The 26173-nt window shown below is 39.1% G+C and overlaps 3 protein-coding genes across 4 annotated transcripts; all 3 read left to right on the top strand.

Moving 5' to 3' along the window:
- Positions 1 to 2332: 2332 nt before the first annotated feature.
- LOC115693650 (probable aspartyl protease At4g16563) lies at positions 2333 to 3580 on the top strand. The gene has a single exon (XM_030620683.2). The coding sequence runs from the start codon at positions 2333 to 2335 to the stop codon at positions 3578 to 3580; it is 1248 nt and encodes a 415-aa protein (XP_030476543.2).
- A 9296-nt stretch (positions 3581 to 12876) lies between these two features.
- Positions 12877 to 16812, top strand: LOC130135948 (uncharacterized). Of its 2 annotated transcripts, none has more exons than XM_056305851.1 (6): positions 12877 to 13171; positions 14112 to 14263; positions 15024 to 15134; positions 15214 to 15355; positions 15543 to 15814; positions 16381 to 16812. In XM_056305851.1, exons 1-6 carry the CDS (start codon positions 12890 to 12892, stop codon positions 16625 to 16627), a joined length of 1206 nt encoding a protein of 401 aa, XP_056161826.1. In that variant the 5' UTR covers positions 12877 to 12889; the 3' UTR covers positions 16628 to 16812. The 2 variants fall into 2 exon arrangements, with proteins under 2 accessions (XP_056161826.1, XP_056161827.1); XM_056305852.1 differs by having other exon boundaries at positions 16458 to 16686.
- Positions 16813 to 18804: 1992 nt separating this feature from the next.
- LOC115693653 (probable phospholipid-transporting ATPase 4) lies at positions 18805 to 24583 on the top strand. Its single transcript, XM_056305896.1, has 11 exons — positions 18805 to 19215; positions 19563 to 21016; positions 21121 to 21231; positions 21330 to 21606; positions 22056 to 22144; positions 22274 to 22358; positions 22788 to 22997; positions 23127 to 23192; positions 23383 to 23481; positions 23562 to 23753; positions 23879 to 24583. The coding sequence occupies exons 1-11, from the start codon at positions 18805 to 18807 to the stop codon at positions 24581 to 24583; spliced, it is 3699 nt and encodes a 1232-aa protein (XP_056161871.1).
- Positions 24584 to 26173: the final 1590 nt, after the last annotated feature.

The raw sequence follows: 26173 nt of genomic DNA, 5'->3' as shown, positions 1-26173 counted from the left end.
CCTTTTTTTTTTGGATGTAGAGAGCAATAGTAGATTTGCCACTCATTATATACCTGACTTGATCAAACCGATTTGTTACAAGATCTCAGAAGATGTGGACTTCGTACTCTTTTTCTAGGCTATAATGTAGAACACTGAATCGATAGCTTTAGAAAGATAAGAAACACATCTCTTCTCTTCATATAAACTTTCAAAATAAGTACAAATTACAAATTATAAATGATTCCAATAACAAAGAATAAGAGAACATACATACTAGGGCACATGCATCCACGAGGGTTTTGCTGCGTACCTCGCATTTATCTGTACACCTCGCCCTTCGTTTAAATGTTAATTCCTTTCTTAACTCGTGCCTCCCACTGGCATCGAGACGATGGTCTCGTGAGCACTTTAAACATTAATATTTTGTGGGACACGAAATGAGGCACGAAGAAGTGCGAGTTGATACCTTATTCTGCCAGAAACCTACTTGTAAATCTCCAATGATGATCACAATGATGCTTCCCAAGTACTCCTTAACCTTAAAGCATGCGCACTAATCTGATTTCCCTTTGGCTTTGGGGATGATATCGTACCTGTCAACTTATGTTGCTTATCCATTCATGGGGCGCCGCTCAATCGCCACCTTTCCTCTGTAAGTAATAATCCATGCAATTGATTCTTCCACGACAGACCCTCCATTCATCTCCCGCCACGTGCTGATTTCACTTAGTGATGAACACATCAGCAGAAGTTCCCTGTCAATCTCTCTCCCGCCGCCCCCTCCTTCTATCCTGCACCATTCACGGCGGTCGTTGCCAGAACAAATGGCGGCCACCCTATAGCGACGCCATCTCTCTCTCTCTCTCTCTCTCTCTCTCTCTCTCTCTCTCTCTCTCTCTCTCTCTCTCTCTCTCTCTCTCTCTCTCTCTCTCTCTCGTGCCCATGCGGCGTGTTCTGCCACTGCTTTTGTGAAAGACACTGAACGGCGTTGAGGGTCCTCAGTAGTTCAGATCCCAAAGTCGGATTTATATTTCTCTGCTCATTCGTGACTTAACGCAAGCAGAGATGCAGGTGGTGGATGTCATTGTTGTTGTAAGTGACGATGGTAGATATGGTGGCTTCGACAGGTTAAAACGGCAGCGGCTGGTTAAGGGGAGAGAGAGAGAGAGAGAGAGAGAGAGAGAGAGAGAGAGAGAGAGAGGTGGATGTGTTAGGGTTTGGTGGAAATCGAGTGTTACTTTCTGATGTGGCTCAAGTGAGACACAATTGCCATGTGCCAATCATATAATGGAAGGCCAAAAAATTGATTAAGTCTAGGCCTACCCAAATTTCTCCTCTCTCTCTCTCTCTCTCTCTCTCTCTCTCTCTCTCTCTCTCTCTCTCTCTCTCTCTCTCTCTCTCTCTATAATGCCAAAGATTATAAAATTATCATAGAAAATTGATTTACAAAGTGATACGATAGATTTAAATAACAGTGAGAAAGATAACAACTTATACATAAAATTGATTTCTAATTAGAAAGTAATTCTGAATATGTAAATCATGTTAAACCACTTAATAAAAGGTTGCCACGTTATATATGCAGTAATTTTACAACCGATTTTTTGTATAGAGCTAGCATTAATATTTTAGATAAGAGAAATGCACGAAGTCTCAAATGATCACGCATTCATTCAATTTAACTCAGCTACTTTGTCTATGGGTCGCCTATGCCCGAAAACATAAAACCTTTAATTAGCCATGATTTTGTACATTAACGTGTCATTTAATATATCAATCTTATTAAACATTCAGTATTCATCGACATTACATGAGATGCAAACATGACATCAATTATCAGCAAGTTGAGTATTCAAATTGAACTTTACCGGGCTATTGAAATGAATTGTTTAATTAAACCAGTAGCTCAATCTACAATGCCACGGTAATGGTATCGTACATCATGTGATATAAATGTTACACAAAATCAATTTTCCTAGGCGATTGAAATGAATGGTTTAATTAAACAGGCAGCTTCATCTTCTGTGTGCGTGCAATACGTGTTTCTTCGGTTACCTCATCTCAAAATCCTTGGGCTATCACTACACCACCTCTCTATAAATAAGGGTTCTTGGAATAGCATCAGCATAGTTGTCTAAACAAAGAAGAGCTCAAGATGGCATATAAGCCTACATACTTTTCCTTACTTCTCCTGATTTCTTATGTATTTCCTACTTCCAACAAGTGCTTCTGCTTTGCAAGTGAGGAAAACCCTAGTTCACTCGTGCTAGGTCTGAGAAGTTCCCGAACCGAGCTTCCATCACGGAAAGCTTCACCTTATTCGAGAAGAAAGACCCTGGAAATGCAAGACATGGTGGAGCCTCTAAGAGAAGCTCGAGATGGTTACCTCATATCTCTCAACATAGGAACACCCTCCCAAGTCATTCAAGTATATTTAGATACCGGTAGTGATCTCACATGGGTTCCATGCGGGAACTTGTCTTTTGATTGCATGGATTGTGATGATTATAGGAACGACAAACTGAATGCCGCTTTCTCTCCATCTTATTCCTCATCAACACTTAGAGACACTTGCTCTAGCCGGTTTTGCACAGATGTTCATAGCTCAGATAACCCATATGACCCGTGCATCATTGCTGGATGCTCATTATCGACTATCCTCAAGGGCACATGCGCTTGGCCATGCCCCTCCTTTGCCTACACTTACGGTGCGGGCGGGATCGTCGCCGGGATATTGACTAGGGATACTATCAGGGTTCATAGTGCTAACCCTAATGTTGTAAGGGAAATTTCAAATTTTGCGTTTGGGTGTGTCGGGTCCACCTACCATGAACCGATAGGGCTTGCGGGGTTTGGGAGGGGATCTCTTTCTCTTCCTTCTCAATTAGGGTTCCTCCAAAAGGGCTTTTCCCATTGCTTCTTGGCGTTCAAGTATGCAAACAACCCCAACATCTCAAGCCCTCTAGTCATAGGAGATGTGGCCATAGCCCCAAAGGGAGACTTGCAGTTCACCCCAATGATGAATAGTCCAATTTACCCCAATTACTACTACATCGGTCTCGAGGGCATCACGGTGGGGAACACAAGCGTGACCACCGCGCCTAATAATCTGCGAGAGTTCGACTCTCAAGGGAACGGGGGTCTATTGATAGACTCGGGAACCACGTACACCCACTTGCCAGAACCGTTCTATTCACAGCTTCTCTCCATCCTAGAGTTAGCAATAAGTTACCCGAGGGCCAACGAAGTGGAGGCACGAAGCGGATTCGATCTTTGCTACAAGGTTCCATGTCCCAACAACACTAACCCAATGAATGATGACCTCCCTCCAATCACACTCCATTTCTTGAACAATGTGACCTTGTTGCTTCCTCATGGGAATAGCTTCTATGCAATGAGAGCTCCAATCAACTCAAGTGTGGTCAAGTGCTTGTTGTTCCAGAGAATGGATGATGGTGATGGACCAGCTGGGGTTTTTGGGAGCTTCCAACAACAAAATGTGGAGGTTGTGTATGACTTGGAGAATGGAAGGTTGGGTTTTCAGCCAATGGATTGTGCATTGGCTGCTTCTTCACAAGGACTACTTCACAAAGGCTAAAATTCACTCACTCTCTCTCTCCCTCTCCCTCTCTGCCTTTCCGCTTGGTTAGTTAATGGCAGTTCTTGCTGTTGGCTAGGTGTGGGGCTCTTTCTCTTGCATGATTACGAGGATCAAGAATTGAATAATATGTTGTAACATGTCTTTTTTTCGATTTCGTTCTGTTGAACTTTGTTTGTGTGTGAGTTGTGTGGCTTTAATGAAATAAACAAGAAGAATGAGCTGGATATATTCTTGTTGCTTGTGTGCCCAAGAATATATTGAGGTGGAATGGAAGGTACTCTTATGTTTTTATTCGTATTGCTTTTAATCTTGGTGCACTTTTCATATGGGTACCCACATCTAGCAAGGAAGAAAAAGTATTAGCAAAGTAACCTAAAACAGCCACAATAAAGTACCTTTTCCTTGCAAGTTTTAGTAGTCTGAGTCTGATATCTGCACTTGATCCTAGTTTGATTGCAAATTTTTAATTTGTCTCCATTTGGATCACCTAATTTATAGAAATTATGATTTTCGTACCTATCATTGTGCTTTGTTCTGCAACTAAATTAACATTCACCCGCGGTCTCGAATAACAAAAAAACTATAAACTAACAATCAAAATATATTAATACAGCTCGATATAATCATAGTAGTACTACTATCAGAAATTTCAAATTTGTGCTCTTTTAGAATCATAATGTCGCGAGGCAACAGTTTGAAAAGATACGTAGAAATATTTTATAAATGTACTTAGAATGATGGATCTACCGTCTCGTCAAAGTATAGCTTCAATCACATTCAATACACTAATTAGATATTGTTAGTAAGAATCGAGGATAATAATTTCAAGGCAGTAGTTTATGTGAGTATATACATTCCAAGTTAATCCTAGATAGTAATTTAAAATATATATTAAAATGACATATCGGAACTGTCAAGGATTAAGTCATAGGTTAATACCACAAAAAATCCCAAACTGGTACACCTGTGATAAATTTATCCTAAATTAATTTTTTTATCACAAAAAACCCCAAATTAGTACACCTGTGGCAAATTTACCGTCAGTAAAATTGGATTAATTTCACGAAAGATCACAAATTAATAAACTTGTTACAAACGGAGGGACAAAACCCCAAACCGATATACCCGTCAACTGTTACATGTCATCCAACTCAACAAATTGACAGTAAAATTTAAACGAAACTATCATAAGGTAAATTTGTTACAGGTGTACCAGTTTAAGGTTTTTCATGGTATTAACCCTTAAGTCATTACTTACTTATATTTTCTACATGAAAAAAATTTGGATTCAAGTTTTATATTATAAGAAAGTGCACTCTACATTAAACTATGGTTGTCAAAATACATAATTACGTTATGAATTATTCAGATTAATGGTCGTTTATTAAAACATCTCCAGATGTGATCCTCGTTAAATTACATAAAATGTGTATTGATAGTCTAAACTAACCTCGATAAGTTCACGTAAACATGTCGCCACTAATAATCTATTAATCACTAAAGATTACAATCCAATTACCACTCCAAGAAATCGAAGGTCTAAAACAAAAGAACTGATAAGTTGCTAAAACTTGCTAACGTTGCAAGTCATTGAAACACATGGAAGAAATATAAGTAGATGCTCAACTTGACTAGTTAGACCAATTTTTCATCTTCATCTTCATCCTATAAAGAAATATATGTAAGCTGCAGTAACAGTTAGTTTTGAAGCTCTTAAAAGAATTTCATAGAATGTGGTTATAATATGAAAAAAAGAGAGTAGAATTAAGCACTTAAAATAGGATCGTTGAAGCCCAAAACTTACTTAACAACACCACACTAATCTAATGGAAGGATATAAATAACAAGATCTCTCGCTTTCGAGCATCAGTTATATGTACTTGACCTCGAACTAGTAATTTTCTTGCATTATGAAGCGAACTATTTACCTCAGTCATTGAAGGCAAGGCTTAGCGATTCTTCATGATGTCATTCTTTCACTCCTCGAATAGAACCGAAACTTGTTTGGAATCAATGCTTTCGATCTGACTCTGTATTGATTCAATCGTGCCTTGAAGCTCCTCAATCTTTTCGTTCGCTACCTACATGGATTTTGAGGCCTGATCTGCCCGTCTAGTCTCCTCTTGAACTTTCTTTTCTGCAAATTCACATATCTTTCTACCGGAAGTAGCTTTCCAGATTTTTGGACCCCCACCGCTGCCATGAATACATCTTGATTTCTCTCCGGCCCAAGAACTTTCTCAAGCATCTCATCATCATCCATTGCAATATCTCCACTTCCTTGAGCTTTCTCTAGATCATTTAAGTTGATGCCAATAAACATGTCGTCGCCTCTTTTTGAACTATTATCCCACGTCACTTGATAACGAATCCTCAATTCTCTCTATATTCATGTAGTCTTCCTTCACCTATTAGCTTAAACTTTTGAGTTGGGCATTTTAAGATAGTATCAGACCTATTATAGATTGAGGAAGCGCCCATTGAGTTTATAACAAGGTGGTGGTTGTAGTAACATTACGTCCTGCCAAGTGCTATTACGCCACTTCCTTTTGCAAAACCGACACCACCATAACAAGGTGGTGGTTGTAGTAACATTACGTCCTTCTGAGTGCTATTACGCCATTTCCTTTTGCAAAACTGACACCACCATTAGACTCACCACCCTCAAAAGAACAAGACCTTGAAATTTCATCACCATCCGTGCCCCATGCCGTTACGCTCCGCCACATCTCGGATTCACCAACCTTGACACCTTTCGATGCTATTCCAACACTTTCGGTATCCTTTCGTGAATGTGTGTCCACCCTCAGAGTGGTGTAAAAATATTATCTCACATCGCTTAACAATGGGTCATAAATGCTCTTTATATTCATGTGGCTTCCCTCCACTTATTAGCTTAAGTTTTTGGGTTGGACTTTTGAACAGTCTCCTTCATCAAATTCATCTTCACCTAAATTATGGGAAAATTTTCCAAAAAGTTTGAAACCTATTGCACTTTTGCCAATTGAGTCATGAACATTCTCAAGTTTTGAAACTGATTCCATCATGTCAATTTTGCCCAAAAATCGCTGACGTGGACACTGGTTGTCCTATGTGACACGACCAGCATTGACATATAATTTTAATTTTTCTTTTCATTTTTTTATTTTATTTTCTTTCCTTCCCCTCTTTTTCCAAACCCAACCGACCATCGCTGGCCACAAGCAATGGCCTCCATGCCCTCGACTGGCCACAAGCAATGGCCTCCATGCCCTCGACTGGCCACAAGCAATGGCCTCCATGCCCTTGCCCGCCTGCCACAGTCGAGGGTGTCAGGCCCTCCCCCAAATCTAGCAAGGGCATCGCAGCCCTCATCGACCAAGGTTTGGAAAAAGAAGGGAGCGAAACAAATAAGAAAAAAGAAAATAAAAGAAAAGGAAGGGAAAAAAGAAAAAAAAATAATTAAAAATAAAAATAAAATATTATAAAAAAATATCCATGTCAATGCTAACCGTGTCACGTAGGATATCCAGTGTTCATGTCAAAGAATTTTGGCCAAATGGAATCAGTCGGAAAAATGTAAAAAGGTTTAGGACTCCATTGGCAAAATTAAAAGATTTAAGACTGAATTAGGAAAAGTGCAATAGATTTATGACTTTTTGATTAATTTTCCCTATGAACTATTCACATCATAAACATCCCCTTCATGATTGAACCATCGAGTATAATTCTGATCTATCTCAAACTCAAATGAACCTCCTCCCACATTATCACTGAGTTTTTCGAAACTGCATTATTGCATTTGATACAAGGCACAATATCCTACTCCCAATAGTGTTAGAAAATGTAATCTCCAGGAGGAGTCCTACGAATATTGACCCAAATTTTTTCCATTTATCACCCAGAAAAGAAAATCTAGTAATTTAGTTAGTACAAAAGATCTTCAAATATGTTGATGTTAACAATTTCTCAAACACCACCACAACAATTTGAATAAAACCTAATCGTGTCTGCTCACACTACAATTCCAGAAGGAAACAATTGACAAAGAAAGAGTTTTTGCAATGGCAAATAACATTTTGCAGCTTAACAAAATGACAGAGTAACAAAACTAACTCAAATTGATCACAAACGCCCACTAATTCCCATTATTGGACCTATTTCAATGGCCAAAATTTAAAAAAAAAATCCTATTTTTCTCATTCATAGAGAGAGAGAGAGAGAGAGAGAGAGAGAGAGAGAGAGAGAGAGAGAGAGAGAGAGAGAGGTGTCTTTGCATATCAGGAGTAGGCTAAAGTGAGATTACTATTTTGCATGATTTAGAGATGGAAACAGCGACACGTTTTGAGAGAAAGAAAGAAGAGTTGCAAATCTTAAAGGAAGTCTTTTGTGTACTCAAGTAGGAACACTGCACTCTTGCTTGCCCTTTCGCAGGCGGTAGTAGGCAAGGTATCGAGAACGAAAAAAAAAATGCAAAGTATAGTTGAATGGTAACATTTCTCTTTGCCAAGGAGAAGATGTGGGTTCGATTCCTGCTATCTGCCCAAGTTAAAGTAATGTAGTTAATGATCTACCCGTTACCACTATATCACTCTATTAAATAATCACACTGAAAATATTTCCTTGTTTTTTCATACATAACTTCCCATCCCACGTGTCTCGACACTAGTGGATAATTAAGAAAAATTTTAATTTTATTTAAGGCTGGTCACAAACATACACTTTTTGTTAATGTTGATATCTTCCTGATTGTTCATGTGATAGGACAAGGCAATATCCGAATTTATACTTGTGATTCACCATATAGGAAACAAAACATGAGAAAATCTAAAGATGCTTATCTTATATGGTTTGAAAAGTCATGTTTTATTTCACCCCTGATCGGATGTCACGTTTTATCTTTTATGGTCCGGAAGTCATATTTTATTCTATCTTTTGGTTGGTGAATTATAAATATAGACATCGCTCATAATTAAGTTTGTGCATGCGAGTATATCCGTAACCTATCACTCACTAGTCAAAAGCAGGAGAAAATTTCTCCGTCAAAAGGAGGAGGAAGATATAGCCGAGTTCAAAGGACCAATTACCCAAATTATGCAATAGGGTAATCCCGAGCTGATATTAAAAGCTTTGTGGGTAATTACTTAAAAGTGAAACTCTAGCAATTTCCTTGTGACATTATTGGCATATTTGGTGTTATTGTCTAGTACATGTAGATAACTGTATAGGGAAAATTGTTAAAAAAGTTTTAAACCTATTGCACTTTTGCCAATTCAATTATAAACATTTTAATTCCGTTAATTGAGTCTTAAACCTTTTCATATTTTGTCAATTAAGTCTATCCATCCAATTTTAACAGGAAATAGTTGACATGGACCGGCACCGACGTGGACAATTTTTAATATTTTATCGATTTTTTTAATTTTTTTTCTTTTCCTTTTCTTTTATCAAGTTCGGCAAAGATCGCCAGACAACCCTCTCTGGTCACAAGCAAGGGCGAGGGTTGTGACTAGGAGTGTGCAAAAAACCCAGGACCGTCCAGGACCGCCCGGGACCGGACCGGAACCGGTGGTTCCCAAGGGGACCGGTCCGGTTCCCGATTCCAATTTTTTGGAACCGGTGGGTATCGGTCTGGTTCCCGATTCTCAATGTGGAACCGCCCACCCGAACTGGACCGGTAATATAATAATAATATATTTATTTTTTAAAATTTTAATTAAAAAAATCTGACCAAAAAAAATAAAAAAACGTAACTAGACACTCATAACTCTCTGCTCTCTTATCTCTGGACACTCATTTGATGGGTACCCACTTGATTTATGGATGATGTGGTTAATAGAACCGATCATAGTATAGGAATTGTATGGAAAATTATGTTCTTTTCTTTTTGTTCTGTTGATCCGATGTTGGTCCACATATTTTTTTTTTATTTGTCCAGGAAAACTTGGTGGGACCGGTTCCATGGACCCGCCCGAGAACCGGACAGGACCGGCTGTCCGGTTCCCGGGCGGGTCCATGGAACCGATGGGCGATCCTCGGTCCCAAAATTGAGGACCAACACTGTGCGGGTTGGTCCTAGGGTTAGGGGGTGGACCGGCCCAACCCGGACCATGCTCACCCCTAGTTGTGACCCTCGCCCAGACCTTGTAAGAGTCGCGAAGCCCTTGTCCACGGTTGGCTAGGGCTTTTCGGCCCTTGCCAGATTTGGGCAAGGGCCATGACACTCGCCGGACTTGGAAGAAGAAGAAGAAGAAAAAGAAAAGGAAAGAAAGAAAAAATAGAAATTATTAAAAATTATCCACGTCAGAGCCAGCTGGGCCATGCCATGTAGGACAGTTAGCGTCTATGTCAGCAATTTCCGGTTAAATTGGCCGGATGGACTCAATTGACAAAACGTGAAAGGCTTTAGGACTCAATTGATAAAATTGAAAATGTTTATGACAAAATTGACAAAAGTGTAATAAATTTAGGACTTTTTGGACAATTTTCCCTAAATCTATATGAAACATTGAATTTGATGAATTCAGTATCGAACTGTCAAATTTAATGGCACAAATAAATTTAGAGTCCATGCCCCTACTCTACTTAAATAACTTCTCGATTTCCATAATTGAAGCTCTTGTGAGTTTGTGTCTTTGTAGAATTACGAAGTAACCACATGTTTTACAAAGGTCTGGACCGTCGATATAAACGAAAAACGTATTTTCCTTCGGTATACACTGAGCATGGAAAAAAACTTATTTTTACATGCAGGGCTCAAACAATACATACACATATTATCATCTTTAGTGGCTAAGCACATTTCATAGGCCAGCACGAAAAAAAAAAAAAAAGCACACACATATCTGTGTAAAAAATGTAAATCTCTTTATAAAATAAAGCAAACCCGAAAAAAAAATTATTTAATCTCAAATTTTCGCTTCGAATTTCACATGGTACCTACACTAGATATTAAAAAAAAACGATAATTGTGTATTACTAAACAATGGACGAAATAGTAATGTGAACAAATTCTTTTATTTATCAAATATATCTCTCCCATGTAGATTCTAAATTTAAATAAATTTCTTGAAATAACTCAAATTGCATTTTTCCTTTCCTTCATAACTATTATTTCCACAATTTGCACAGGCATAGCTTGTGCTGTTTTTGCTGTTATTAATGAAGAAGAGAAAAGGGAAAAGAAAGAGTAATTTGACTGCTTTAAGGAATTTAATTGAAATAATTACAATTGGAGGAAGATATCTAAGTTTAGAATCTACGAGAGATTTAAACAATCGTTTGATTTTTTTGTGGGTCTTTTTAAACTGTCATTCGTCCATTGTCTAGAAATATATGGTACCAATCAGGGATGATAAAATGCTAGGTATCCACGCCAATGAATTCATATACTAAGTAATATAGTAGACTGTAATTCAGCCCGATAATTGGGTTATATTTAACTTTCAACTACAAAAATTGAGATTTGACCTATATTATTATTATACAAAGTAAGGGTGAATTCCCTAAAAAACCCTGAACTTTAGGTCAAGTCCCAAATTTGCTCCGTACTTTTTTTATCTAAAAAAAACCCCAAACTTTAGATCTAGTTCCAAATTTGGCCCAAACTTTTTTTTTGTTTCAGAAAAAGTCCCAAACTTTAAGTTTAGTCCCAAATCAGCCCCGGATTTTGTTTTGTGTAAAAAAATCAGCAAATTTCAATTTATTTTCAAAAATATACCTCCGCGATCCAGTTCCAACTTGACGTAGCACTTCCATGTCGATAAAAGATCCACATCAACAAAGTAATGTGGCGATAGGTTCAAACTGATATCGCATTTCCACTTTGATAACAAATTCAACCCAATAAAAATTGTTGAAATTCTCCAAAATAAAACCATTCTAGAATATTAAAGTTAGGGACGATAGAAAATCCATCCAAAAAAACTTTTTTAAATTTAAAAAAAAAAGAAACCTAATTTTTAGGTTCAGTCCAAATTTGCTACGAACTTTTCTTTGTCTAAAAAAAAGCCCCATTACCTTATTGATGTGGATTTGTTATTGACGTGGAAGCGCCACGTCAAGTTAGGACTTGATCACGGGGGTATATTTTTGAAAATAAATTGAATTTTGGTGATTTTTTTACACAAAACAAAATTCGAGGCAGAATTGGGACTGGACTTAAAGTTTTGAGTTTTCTCTGAGATTAAAAAAAATTCGAGACAGATTTGGAACTAGATCTAAAGTTTAGGGTGTTTTCTTAAACAAAAAAAAAGTTCAGGGCTGATCTGAGACTTGACATAAAGTTTGTGGTTTTAAGGGAATTAGGCCTAAAAGTAAAGAGTACATGCTATTTTTTTTTTTGGAAAAATACCACAAAAACCCCAAACTGGTACATTTGTGATAAATTTACCCTAAATCATACCCAAAACTGGTATACTTGTAACAAATTTACCCTCTATTAGTTTCTATTAAATTTTACCGTCAAATTTATAAGTTGGATGATACATGATAGTTAATGGGTGTATCAGTTTAGGATTTTACCCACCTGTTTGTTATAGGTTTTGCCAGTTTATGATTTTCCGTGATATTAATCCAATTTAACGGATGGTATATTTGTCACAAGTGTATTAGTTTTGGGGTTTTTGATTGTCAAAAAATTAGTTTAAGGTAAATTTGTTACAGGTGTATCAATTTAGGGATTTTTCGTAATTTGTCACTAGTGTACCAGTTTTGAGTTTTTCGTGGTATTAACCCTTTTTTTTTTGTCAAAAGAGTGCTTGCTACTTTAAAAGGTTCTTATCCATTCTCTTTTCACATTATATCATCATTGGTTACTTATTTTAGAGACATTAAATTCGTTAATAATAAGTAAGTCAATAGTTCTATTAGATGCTCCCATATTTCAAAACTAAAATTTAAATGATTTCTATCCTAAAATAGCATTCCTGAAAAATTCCGAATCTTGAAATATGTTTACCCTTCGGTGTATATTTGTATGATTTTTTGTATGATGTATTTTTATCAATAATTTAGATTATTCAAGTGATTTTCAGAATACGACGATTTCGCCTAATATTTGATATTTGATATGTCAATGTTTTTGCATACACGTATCGCCTGTACACATGTCTTAGTATATACTAATCTAATTGGAATAGTTAATTAAAATCTAGCATTATTACTAAAAAACATATGGTCGGCCAGCATAAAATTTAAAAAATTAAAAATTAAAAACTACAAAAATCGAATCTTATTGATTATTATTATTATTATTATTACAGACACATTACCTGCACGGACGGTGTTCACTGTTTCAAAGCGCTCGCGAAAAGTCAACGGGCGACCATGTCGTCGTCCTCCACGTACCTGTCATCGAGGCCCTCCGCAGCTCACCGGCGGACCCAGCCCCCGAACGCCGGCGGAGCCGCCGCCGCCCTCCACCGCGACGCCGCCGCGGATCCCGCTCCGAACCCACTTCCCCTTTTCCGGTTCGTCTCCTTCGGGCTCATCGTTTTCCTCGGAATCCTCCAGTTCTTGCCGGCGACACACGTTCGACACCCCGCCGATCCTCACAGAAATTGGTTTCCCATCGAAAACTTCCTGAACGAATCCCACTCCTTTTCCCCAGTAAAGCTCCTTTCTTTTTCTCTTTGAATATATGTATGCTTGTTTTTTAGTTGGAATGGACATAGCAATGTTGTTTTTTACTTGCTCTGTTATGATGTCGAGCCATAAGCTGGTTCCATTCAAACAGTGTCTGGCAAGTTTATGACCTGTTCATGACTCTTCAGTGGTTGAATATGGTGTGTTGTTTTCTGGGATTTCTAGTGAATAGTTGGGTTGGATGCTTCCTTTTCCTTTTGTTAAACTTGAGTTTGATGGGTCATTGCATTTTCCTTTAGAGTCTGATTACTGTCCATGAAGTGCTCGTTCTAATGTTCCAAATGTTAAAAAATGAGTTTTAGGTGGCCCAAACGACAAGATCATGACTCTGGAGTTGCCAGTAATAAGTTATCCACAATGTCTCTTCAGAATCCAGGATATATGATCACGCCGAACGTGCTAGACAGATAATGATATAGCATAATGTGTTAATGGCGACAAGTAGAGTAACGACCACACTCGCCTATACATGATAATAGTTATTGATGTTCAAGGTTGTATTTTTAGGGTAAATTGGAGTGTTGACACATGAATTTGGATGGCTGATGCTTAAGTCGTCTGTGCTCTAGTTTTTGGATAGCAGACAAATACAGGTGTATTCCATGGTTATTGCTTGAGATTACTCCTGTTTAAAGATGGTAGTGTCTGTTGTATCCTGTTTTACTCGTCATTCAAACAAATCAAATAAATATCTTGAAACTGCTCCTTTATACACTGACAAGTTCAAAAGCAGTTTCATCATCGATGCAGTATTTGCTTTTGTTTTCATCTGGTATTATATGTATATGAGTCAGAGACAATGGCCTGATTAGCAGGATGGATTTTTGTAGTTCTGATGATTGTTTTTTCAAAGTCTTATTCCATTTGAACTGTTCAAACAAGGCTAACTGATCAGCTTGTGTAGTTGGGCAAGTTTGGGGCTTCTGGTGGAGAAAACACCAAAGTGATCACATCAAACTATGAAGAGGATGGAATGGTGCATGTTGTTTCTTGGATGGAGTGTCTGGACCTTCGGCTGCTTGCAGTCCTCGCCAATTCAACTTTGACTAGCTCAAGGTATGATGTCCTTGTAACTTGGCATCTTATTGGACATTTATGTATACCATCTTTTGTCTTACCTGAAGCAGGCACTGGGGTCTTTGTTCTTTCAGTGCCCGCCTAAATCATCTGAAAATGCTACTTTTACATATCTTGACTAATATATACTTCTCACCACACTACCATGCTTTTAGTTGTTCAAACATATTTAGAATCACAACTAGATATCTACTATCTGGTTTGAATAGTGTGATGCTACTTTGTTGCCCAATGAGACCAGAGGTCAATGACTTCCATGAAACTTCATCGACATGATTCTTTGTAGCTACTCAGCAGATGTATTCCATTTTGGGTTCTGGAATGAAACCATACCGCATGCATATGATTTGTGACATCTAATCCCACTTTACGTCTGTTAAGTCAAGGAAGATTCTAGATATAACAAATTGTCTATGGCAAGTATAACGCCAGAAAGCAATCATATAGCATTTCATTCTTCCTTGTGATTTGCGACTTTGAATGCTGTATTTCGCCCTAAAAGCAACCAACAAATTCTTTTTTGGGCTGATTTTTGTTGAGCTGCTGTTCATTGAACTTCATCAAATGCTTTTAAATTCTACTGTTTTGGGAAACTAAATTTGGTCAGCATTTAAAAGACTTTCTCCTAGTTAAGCATACTGCAGATTTTCTTGCATAGGCAGTAAATTTCTTTGCAACTGCTAGTAGCTCACACCCCTGGATGGATTCTTGATATTCATACTGATTTTATTGGCTACAGAAATCCAGATTTGATGTATTTTCATTTCTTTATTCCCGGTGGAAGTGAAGACAAGCTATCATTTTATAAGTTAAAGGTGTTGTTCCCAAATTCACATCTAGAAATTCACGGGTAAGTCTTTCCTGATAGTTCATTTTCACATTTCAGCTTTTGGCAGCCTATATGCGAACGTTTCTTTCCGTTATTGTAGGCAGGAGAATATCAAGGAACTAATTACAAATGCCATGTTCCCTTTGGAGCCAAATTACGAGGAATTAGCACCATTTGCAATACCAATAATTCTTCAGTCACTAACGAAGTTCATATATTTCTCATCGGACCTCGTAGTGAAGGTTGGCATGTTTGACCTCTGCTCGTTTCGCTGGCTACTTATTTTCCTCACTTTTGATTGTAAAGTTTGGAGCTGTACACTCTATTTGTATTACTGCTTATTTTGTGGACCTACTTTTGAGTATATAACATGAGCTGTTGTGATTATTCACTTGAGGTGTGCGTATCATTAGAGATTTTTCATTTCAGGGAAGAGCTGAGGAACTGATTTCTCTTGACTTGCAAAGTTACGGTATTGCTGCAGCAGAGGACTGCTCGAAGAGATTGACTGACTATGTGAAACCAGAAGTCTTGGATGCCATTCAGAGATCAGCTTCAAGGCCCTGGGTATCTGACACACCATACGAAAAGAATGCTTGCATTCCCAATCTAAGTGTGCTCTTAATTGGCACAAGAAATTTGAGAAAAGACTTTCTTCAGGCAGTTTCATGGTGGACTACAGTACTAAATTGGAACAAAAGGTTGGCTTCACTTCACTCTTTTATTGACATGTCTACTGTGTTTAATTTCTGATGATTTAATAATGTATTTTCTTTTTACATCCTTCTCATAGTCACCTAATTTGAGCATCTCTCCTCCCTCTTAAAAATCTATAATCAGAACTCTTTTTCCCCTTACCTAGTATTCATTTGGGACAATTTCAATGAACCGCTTATTAATTATCAGACTACTGGGTTCCTACTTGACTTGTCACTGATGTCCATGAATTGTGCACAAATGTTCTTTGAATGGTTGTTATATGACATTGCTACTTCAAGAAAATTTCAGTAAGTAGGAATATCGGTGGTCCTAAGTTAGATCAAAGTTCAAAACGTTTAAGCTCAGTGTCACACCATACATTATGTGTACACGTAACGAGATTGGCTCGACCAAATTGATCAACTATGAGCACTGCCGGCTTGACCAGAGCTTGGTTTTTCTCTATACATTAGCATATCTCCTTTTATCCAATCAAGTTACATTTTGCAGTAGTACTGTTCTACACGTCCATGTGTTGTGATCTCACGTGCATTTTGTTGATTTGCAGCGCTGGCGAGGGCAACCCTGCCTTATTTTTAACACTCTACCACAATTACTCTAAGCTTTCCTCTTCTTGGTTGTCAGTCGACTATAAAGCGTTACCTGAAAGCATATTAAAGAAGATGGTCATCCCTTATGATGGTCCCAAGAAACTTTGCTCGGCACTTGGAGCTGGATCCACTCTGCAGTTCGAAAGAGGCGAATTATGGAAACAGTACCTTCCTCCGATGTCGTCTCAAATGCTAGGACCGTAGATTTTTCCCAAAGATATGTAGTTCAGGCCTATTGTTGAAAGTTGGGTTTCCGTGCAAAATTTTTTAAGTACCATTGACATGCCGCTATGTGTATGCTTAGTTTGGCTGATGTAATTTAGAACTTAAGAAGATAATGTTTGTTTTCCAACCCAGGTGATTATAGATGATTAAAAGGGTTGCGGTTCCTTCGAGTTTGCACTTCGTTACTCTTTTAATCACTAACTAGAAGTCCAAATAAGAGGTACTGGGGTTTCTCTGAGTGATTAATCAGGCTTTCTGTAGCTTCGTCTCTCTTTGTAAGATGGCAAGGATAATGTCAATGCTATGGGGATCAAAAGGCCTGATATGAAAATCAGGCGACATGAGCCAGAAGCCTGACATGGAATTGAATTTTCAAACTCTATTTAATTTGAACAAGAAAACATAATTTGTGCGATTGCACAATGAGTAAAAGTTTAGGCTTGTACAATGCCATTGCCTCTGAAAGACAATGATATCCAATATTAAAGACCGTGATAATGTTAAAGGTAATAATAAGATGCGTGACTGCATGCGAAGGCATCTCCATGGGATATGTCCGTTTGAAGTATTACCAGAAGTTTCATACAAAACTCTCATCTCATTACATGTTCATTCATTTAGAAATAAATTGTAGTTCGTCGTATCCTCTGAAAATTCATCATATTACCAGAAGTTTCATACAAAACTCTTATCTTGACCATTAACAGCATCTTATTAACGTAGGTTATGACCATGAATTGCATTCCTCAGCTATCAACTGACTTTCGGCCGACGGCGTGTTCTATAGTAAAAATATTAGAACCCAAAACTGGGAGAGAACAAGCTCTCCGTTGAGCCTCTCAGCAATCTTATGAAAGCAAAAAATAAAAGAAAAGGAAAGCGAAAGAAAAATGAAGATTTCGAGATCGAAAAATATTGGAAAATGCAATCTTATGCATCATCGTTTTCTGTGTGATCCATACTTTAAGCAAAGCGCCTAGATCTGGAGAACACAAGAGAACCCAAGTCATAAAATTATTAAATTTTTGGAAATGCAAAAATAAAAACTGACTTATTGTCTTAAAATTTTTCTGCAATTTAGGGGTTCACACGCCAAGAGAGGATTAAAGTTTTGTAACAAATTAAACTTGAGAGTTGACCTCCAGTACTTGGGAATGGAGCAAAGATTCTTACCAAATAATTGATCTTGAGCTTTGACTTCAATTTTTCAACCGCTCTCATAAAGACCTTTCAAATGGCGACATGTGCATGATTATCATTCCAATCCATTCTTATCCAGGATTTGAATTTTTTTTCCTTTTGGGTGATTGGATGGCCATTTTCTGCAGTTGTTACAGCATAGTCAAATGATGCACTAATTATGGGATCTGCACACTTGTCAATTCTTTATCAGATATTGTCTGAATTCAGACATCCGCAAGTTACGTCCACTTTGATTCTTTATGAATTCACCCCTTCAAGCTAATAGAGCAGGGTTCATCTGAACGCAGGATTATAATATTGCTCCACTTTTCAACTCGTAAAGGGTCATTTTTTAACTTTTTTTTTTCCAAATGCCGAAGTCATTGTTTGTATCAAAAGCCAGATGGGCATTGGCCAAATTGGGCATTGGCCAGCATGTAGTAGATGCATTAGTTTATTGATTCTGAAAGATGTTGACGGATTCTTCGAAGACTTAACGGAATGGTGAAGCTCCTCGGGTTGGCGGTATATTATTTTCATTTTTAAGGAAAGTAAGGCAAAATGGCAGGCCTGCATGATCCAAGAAAAACCCCAAAGCTTCGCATCGGACGTCGCTGTCCAAGAAGACAGACCAAAAAAATGCATCAACCTCCGAGTTTTATATTGCTGTGCAACATTGGAAAATGGGGACAATGCAATGAAAGAGTCGACTTCTTGTATAGCTGTTGCTGATATCTATAGTTGTGACCAGGTGAGTCAACGCCCAGAAGAGGACACAATACAGGTCACGAAGGGTAATTTGTTCTACATATATAGTTGAGATATGTGATGCTACGAAGGCGTGTTGATCCTGGATGGAGGGAACGCAGGATTGTAATTCTTAGGATTTCGTTTGGTTAAGGTCTGATGTAGTTGTAGGAGCTCCATTCACTTTATAGAGGGAAGGCGACTTGAAATTCTAGTTGGCAAGTGAAATGCAGGAGTCAAGCGGAAGAACAAAGAGGAAGATACGATGGAGCAAGCTGTACACATTCTCGTGCTTCCGGCCCCCCAATGCCGATCCAGTTCCCATCAAAAGCCTTATAGGACGGCCGGGATTCTCGCGGGTTGTTTTCTGCAACAAGCCTCATCTGCATAGAATGAAACCTCACAAGTACCCAACCAATTACGTATCCACGACCAAGTACAACGTGTTGACGTTCCTCCCAAGGTCACTCTTCGAGCAGTTTCGAAGAGTGGCCAATCTTTATTTCCTGCTGGCAGCAGTATTGTCCCTCACCTCGTTGGCTCCTTTCACTCCGCCGAGTCTGATTATCCCTCTCGTTTTTGTGGTTGGGATCAGCATGCTCAAGGAGGCTGTAGAAGATTGGCACAGGTTCTTACAGGTATGAGGACATTGAATTTTTTCTCTAGTCATCTTACTATTCCTCATATGTTCGTTGTTCATTCTTTTTCTTTATCGAGTTTTTGGCTATGTAACTTGAACCTTCTGCGGAATGGCCATAATGATCCTGCTAAAAATGACTTCCTAAGAATTTCTTGATTAACATTTTGTATTATGCTCGCGCTCATTCTAAACCATTTCAGTTTTAGAGTACTGCGAATTGGGCTTTGTCAATGTGGTTCTGTCCAAACTCATTTTAGCGCATTTAATCTTGTCTGTCATGAGCCAAAAATTGAAAAGTGCCTTGTAGTCTTGGACTAATGCTGTAGTTACTAAAACTTTTCTTAGGATTTGGAAGTGAACTCCCGTGTCGTGAAGACTCACATAGGGGATGGTGTCTTTGTCGATAAACCATGGCAACAAGTCTCCGTCGGGGATGTTGTTAAAGTACAGAAGGATCAGTATTTTCCCAGTGACCTCCTTTTACTCTCTTCAAGCTATGAGGACGGCATTTGCTATGTTGAGACTATGAATCTCGATGGAGAAACCAATCTGAAAGCTAAGAGATGCATAGAAGCCACTCTCAGTTTAAATGAGGATGACACCATGAGTAAATTCAAAGCTACTATTTACTGTGAGGACCCGAATCCGAATTTGTATTCCTTCGTTGGAAACTTGGAATTTGAGAATGAATCGCACCCTTTGTGCCCTGCACAAGTGCTTCTGAGAGATTCCAAACTCCGGAACACAGAGTACATATATGGAGTCGTCATTTTCACTGGACCTGACACGAAGGCGGTAAGGAACTCCATGAAGTCGCCCTCTAAACGTAGCCGGATTGAGAGGAAGATGGATCGTGTCATCTACATTCTTTTCTCGATGCTTGTTTTAATTTCACTGGTGACGTCTATTGCTTCTGCATTGCTTGTCAGTTCCCAGATGACGAGTTGGTGGTACCTCCGTTTACAAGACGAAGATCTATTCTTTAATCCGTCAAAACCAGTATTGTCGGCAATTATGCAATTCATAAGGGCTCTGGTGCTGTATGGCTATTTGATTCCTATTTCTCTCTATGTGTCCATTGAAGTGGTAAAAGTACTTCAAGCTGTCCTCATTAACAAGGATATACAAATGTTCGATGAAGCGACATGCCAGTCTGTCCGAGCCTGCACTTCGAATTTGAACGAGGAGCTCGGTCAGGTATCAATCATCTTATCAGATAAAACGGGGACTTTGACCTGTAACCAGATGGAATTTAGGAAATGCTCCATTGCAGGAGTCTCGTATGGCGGCGACTTGAATGAAGTGGATCTAGCCGCTTCTCAAAGGATGAATTCTGATATGGCTGCATGCAGGTCTAGTGTCGATGAATCTGATGCAACGAGCCAAAGCATCGAGATCTGTGAATTCCCCGCGGACGACATTGGCACTCAGATGGGTTATATAGGTGCTCCGGAATATTTAGAGAGTCCAAACTTGAAAAACCCGAAAACTTTGGATGTTCACAGAGAATATTCCATTAAGGGCTTTAACTTCAGGGATGACAGGCTGATGGATGGGCGATGGACTCGCAATTCCCACGTGTTCGACATAACAATGTTCTTCAGAGTGATGGCTCTGTGTCACACCGGCATACCCACTACAGACGATCGACCTGACAAGTTGAAGTTTGAGGCAGAGTCGCCGGAGGAAGTCGCTTTCTTGATAACCTCTCAGGAATTCGGCGTACAGTTCTGCAAGAGGACACAATCAGTGATGGTTCTCAAGGAACTCGACCCAGACTCGGGAAGCATCGTGGAAAGGTATCCTCTTGGCTTTCTGATTCCATTCTGGTGTCGTTTATTCGTTTGTTTCCTTGAACATTTGTTTTAGCGGTTGAGGAACATCCTCTCTTAGTAACATTCAGGGAGTACAAGCTTTTGAACCTGTTGGAGTTCAGTAGTTCTCGCAAGCGGATGTCTGTGATTGTGAGCACCGAAGATGGTCAAATCTTTCTTTTGTGCAAAGGAGCGGACAGGTATTCGCTGATTCCTGAAAGAATCAATCAGATCCAATTTTTATTTGTGTTCTTGGGGCATCCTGAATCTCATAGGTCTATCTGATTTGCTTTCCCAGCATCATTTTTGAGAGGCTCGCTGACAATGGGAGGTCATACCAGGAGGCGACAAGTTCACACCTTTCATGTTACGCTGAAGATGGTTTTCGAACTCTGGCCTTTGGTTATCGTACTGTCGAAAGGGCCGAGTACGAACACTGGAACTCAATATTCACGAAAGCCAAGACCACCGTGGGTCCTGAAAGGGATGAATTACTGGAGAGTGCATCTGAAATGATCGAAAAGGACTTGATTCTGTTGGGGGTTGCCGCTGTCGAGGACAAGTTACAAAAAGGGGTTAGTTAATTCTCAATGTCATTTTAACTTTTCATTTTCTATATCTTTGGTTTTACTTTAGGTCCTTCTCTGATTTGATTGGAACCCAACTAGTTACATAAAGCTGGAAAAATAAGAGGTAGATGAAGTGTCAGTTTCTCTGGTTTTCATGCATTGAAGAACTAACATTGCTGAAAAAAACATTGTTCCATCTGTTTCCTTTCAACTGCAGAAATAATACTTCCACTCTTACTCAACAAAAAGAAAGCCATACTCCGGTGTTATTGCAAAACTAAGTCAATAAATCAGTTATTGTAATTGATACATCATCATCGATCATTAAGATGTTTATCAAGCATTTGATATGTATCTCCTCTACAAGTTTTTGGATAAAAAGGGACAGAAACTTATTTTACCTCTACAAAGTAGAACTTCTGGATTTAAAAGACAGTAATTCTTGATTTGCATAGGTTCCAGAATGCATAGATAAACTCGCTCAAGCAGGCTTGAAGATTTGGCTGCTTACCGGTGACAAGAAGGAGACTGCAATCAACATTGGGTGTGTCTCATCATTTGAAACTCGCTAGCTGTAATGATACTTGATCAGTTCATAGTATGGACCAATGTTTATGACCATCTTAATCTTGTAAGCTAATCAGTTCATCTATTTTCTCTTTGCCTCTGCTAGATTCGCGTGTAGCTTGCTTCGACAAGATATCAAACAGTTTCATTTGAGTTCTGTCAAGGACTTGGGACGCAGCAACCAATCGGAGGCGATACTCGTAAGATTTCCGACACATGAATATTTAGTGTTGTTATAATGTTAGTGTAATAGAAATGAGAAAATTCACATGCTTGACAATACTGTGCATCAATAATATTTACTAATCATACAAGAATTTGCAGTACTATCTATTTAAAATTAGTACGAGTCAGTGACTTGGTTCGGTCATTTATCAATTTAAATTCTTTTTCCTTTTTTGGATGATCGAATATATATGTCAAGATCAGAAAAATGAAGACAATAAGCATCAAAAGCAAGAGGGCAAAACATAGGTTTATGAGCGAAGTAGTCACTGCAATCAAAGTACCGGCAGTTGCCTTGTAACAATTTTTTAATTTGTTCTAGAAGATGTTTCAAATGCCTGAGATCCTCCGCTTCTTTGAGGTTGGTGATGACCAGCAGCGTATCATTTTTTCAGGCGGCGAAAAAAGATTTAGTAAGCCAAATCGAAAGCTTTTCTCAAGAAATACACGAAGAGCACGACAAGCACATGCCCTTTGCTCTGGTGGTGGACGGGCAGGCCCTCGAGATTGCTTTGAGAAGCGATGTGAAGGATCAATTCTTACGGTTGGCTGTCGAGTGTGCTTCTGTCATATGCTGCCGCGTGTCACCGAAACAGAAAGCCCTCGTAAGATTTCAGTTTATTTCTAAGTGTTATCGTCAGAAAGAAAATCCTGCTTATCTTGCTTAATAAGTTTTTCTATTCACACCCATAGCACTAAATAAGAGAATAATGACACTAAGTAGGAACTTTCAGATCACCCGATTGGTGAAGGAGTTCACCGGCAAGACTACCCTGGCAATAGGAGACGGCGCAAATGATGTCGGCATGATTCAAGAAGCCGACATCGGAGTTGGGATTAGCGGCATGGAAGGCATGCAGGTGAAGACTAGTGTCACTTCATGTCGCCTTTTTGACTAAGCAAATCTTTTCTGAATTCTAATTCAGACCCCCATTGAAAGCTGAACCATGACATGCTGTTAATTTACTTATTTGTTTATTTATGTTGCAGGCCGTCATGGCTAGCGACTTCTCGTTGCCCCAATTCCGGTTCCTCGAGCGACTCCTGATCGTGCATGGACATTGGTGTTACAAGAGAATCTCTAAGATGGTACTAATTTGTCCAAATTATACTCTCGAGGACACATGTTAGTGAACTTTTATATCTAATGTGTTGCATTTGTGTAACAGATCCTTTACTTCATATACAAGAATATTGTGTTCGGCTTGACGCTATTCTACTACGAGTTCTACACATCGTTCTCCGGCCAGGTACTGTATGACGATTGGTATATGACGGCATTCAACGTCCTGTTGACATCGTTGCCAGTCATATCCTTGGGAGTTCTTGAGCAGGACGTTCCATCAGATGTGTGTCACCAGGTAGAGTCTAAAAAAATCCACGAATCGCTGGTTTACTTCAAGTACTGCAAATAGTATGTCTTCTTCTTTTTCCTTTCTTGATTTATTACGGCTCACATACTTAACAAGCTTTGTCGTCTCTGCAGTTTCCTGCCCTCTATCAACAGGGTCAAAGAGGCATATGCTTCTCTTGGAAGAGAATCATCGGATGGATACTTAATGGCGCAGTTGCTTCCTTGATCATCTTCCTCTTAACCATACACGCACTCTCTTCAGTCGCCTTTTCTGGGAAGGGCAACGCCGCTGACATGGCACACCTCGGCACGATCACATACACATGCGTGATATGGACAGTAAATTGCCAAATTGCCCTCATAATCAGTCACTTCACTTGGATCCAGCACCTGTTCATCTGGGGAAGCATATTGCTGTGGTACATTTTCCTGCTTGTATATGGCGCGCTCCCTCCCTCCTACTCGAAAACGGGATTTCATGTGCTGACTGAGGCCATTGGAGGCTCTCCTAGCTTTTGGATCATCACACTGCTTGTGGTCGTTGCGTCACTGCTTCCATACTTCGTTTACATGGTCCTGCAAAGGACATTTTACCCATTGGACGACCACGTGATCCAAGAGATGAAGCACCGCAAAAAGGACGTCATCGACAAGCAGATGTGGTTGAGAGAGCAGCAAAACTCAAATAGGACGACACAAGTCGGGTTCTCAGCCAGAGTCGACGCAAAAATACATCATCTGAAGGAAGCTATACAGCGGAGGAGAGCATCAATCTACAAGTCATTCACCAACAGCCCTATCTACAGGACACTGCGAAGTAGCCCATTGTTCCAATAGCCGCAGTTATTCAGAATTCTGGGGAGAAACCGTGCTCGAGATTAGACATATTCTTTAATTAGTTTCCTTCGTAACACACACGAAAATACCGATAAAGATTACACTTCTTGTATGTGGTTCTGATAAAAGTTTCGCTTTCCTTTTCACTTGTCTAGACTATTGATTTGGGCAGTGGCTACTGAGGCTCAAGGAATGAACAGCATTGCTATACATGGGGCTCTTGATGTAGTTTACTGTAACTGCTTGCTTCGTTTTATGATTCATGTGGTATAGTCCTGCTGTGGCCTTTTGGTTACTCCGTCTCTTTTGGGCAAATTAGTTCAAAGTCAGGTCGCTGCTCGTGAACTTGATCACTTACTACACCTACTCACGGGAAACAAATTTTTTTTTTTTGGGGTTAAAGTACAACCAAGTTCAGGCCTGGCCAATACCGGCCAGGCCCTTGCCGCGCTCGCCCTTTGTGGACCGTTTCATCTCCGATCGGGGCGGGCCCACTTTCGGGCCTAGCAAAGCCCAGCCTAGTAGTCCGGGCCGGGCCGGGCCGGGCCGAAAATTTCATTGGAGCCCGGCCCGCACGGACCGTGGTTACTCCTGATGCGCAATGAGATTGATTAATTTGGGAGGCATTGTAGCCCGGTCAACTCACCTCGTGCTTCTTAGGCACTAGGCCTATTTGGTAAAACTGAAAATTTTTAGGTTGTGAGAATCTAAGTGTTGATAAGTGTTGAAATTAGAGATAAAGATTGCTAGATGAAAATTTGAAAATCGATAAATATATATTATTAATCTCTTACCAAATATTAAAAATGACCATTATTGGTAGGTTTTTCATCAATATAGTTTGAAGGATTTTAATTACCATCAATTATTATTCTATTGAAAGAATTGGGTAACCATAATATTACTCAACAAATTAAGTGATTTTTTTACTTAATTGAATCATTTAAGTCAAAACTATTTATAATTATCGGACTTAGTTAATTTTATTTAGTGCGGAATGTATTAATTTTCAGTACTAATTGGAGTTATCACACAAGAATCTGATAGCCATACAGCACGCGGCCCAGTGATAACGGAATTGGGAAGCGAGGACGCTACTATCACAAATTGGGCGGATTCGACTCTCATGCTTTGGAAATAGGTAAAGCAAAAGTCTCTATGAGAGAGGTAAAGGAGAGTTAGCGATCAAAATATATATATATATAGAATCTGATAAGTAAGGATGGGGTTACCTCTTGGGTAGAGAAAGTAAACTTCACGTCAACTTCGGCTAGCTATCTCCGGGTAGGCAGGTATAGTAATCTCTTATGCTTGAGATGACAAGAGGGGAAGTCTCGACTTTCTACAGGTCAACTTGTGCTTCGCACAAGTTTGTCAACCAACTAATTGACCTGTACCGCCGGTTTACAAACTTGTGCGAAATGTATTAATTTTTAGTACTAATTGGAGTTATCACACAAGAATCTGGTAGCCACAGCACACGGCCCATTGCTAAAGGAATTGGGAAGTGAGGACGTTAGTATTACAGGTTGGGCCGATTCGACTCCCATACTTTGCAAATAGGTAAAATAAAAGTCTATGAGAGAGAGA

Source organism: Syzygium oleosum, unplaced genomic scaffold (genome assembly GCF_021117445.2).
Source record: "Syzygium oleosum isolate NSW1041296 unplaced genomic scaffold, Sole_v2.1 Sole_v2.40, whole genome shotgun sequence".
Classification (NCBI taxonomy): Eukaryota; Viridiplantae; Streptophyta; class Magnoliopsida; order Myrtales; family Myrtaceae; genus Syzygium; species Syzygium oleosum.
Note: the sequence above shows the minus strand (reverse complement) of the source record. Positions and strands in the feature narration are given on the sequence as shown.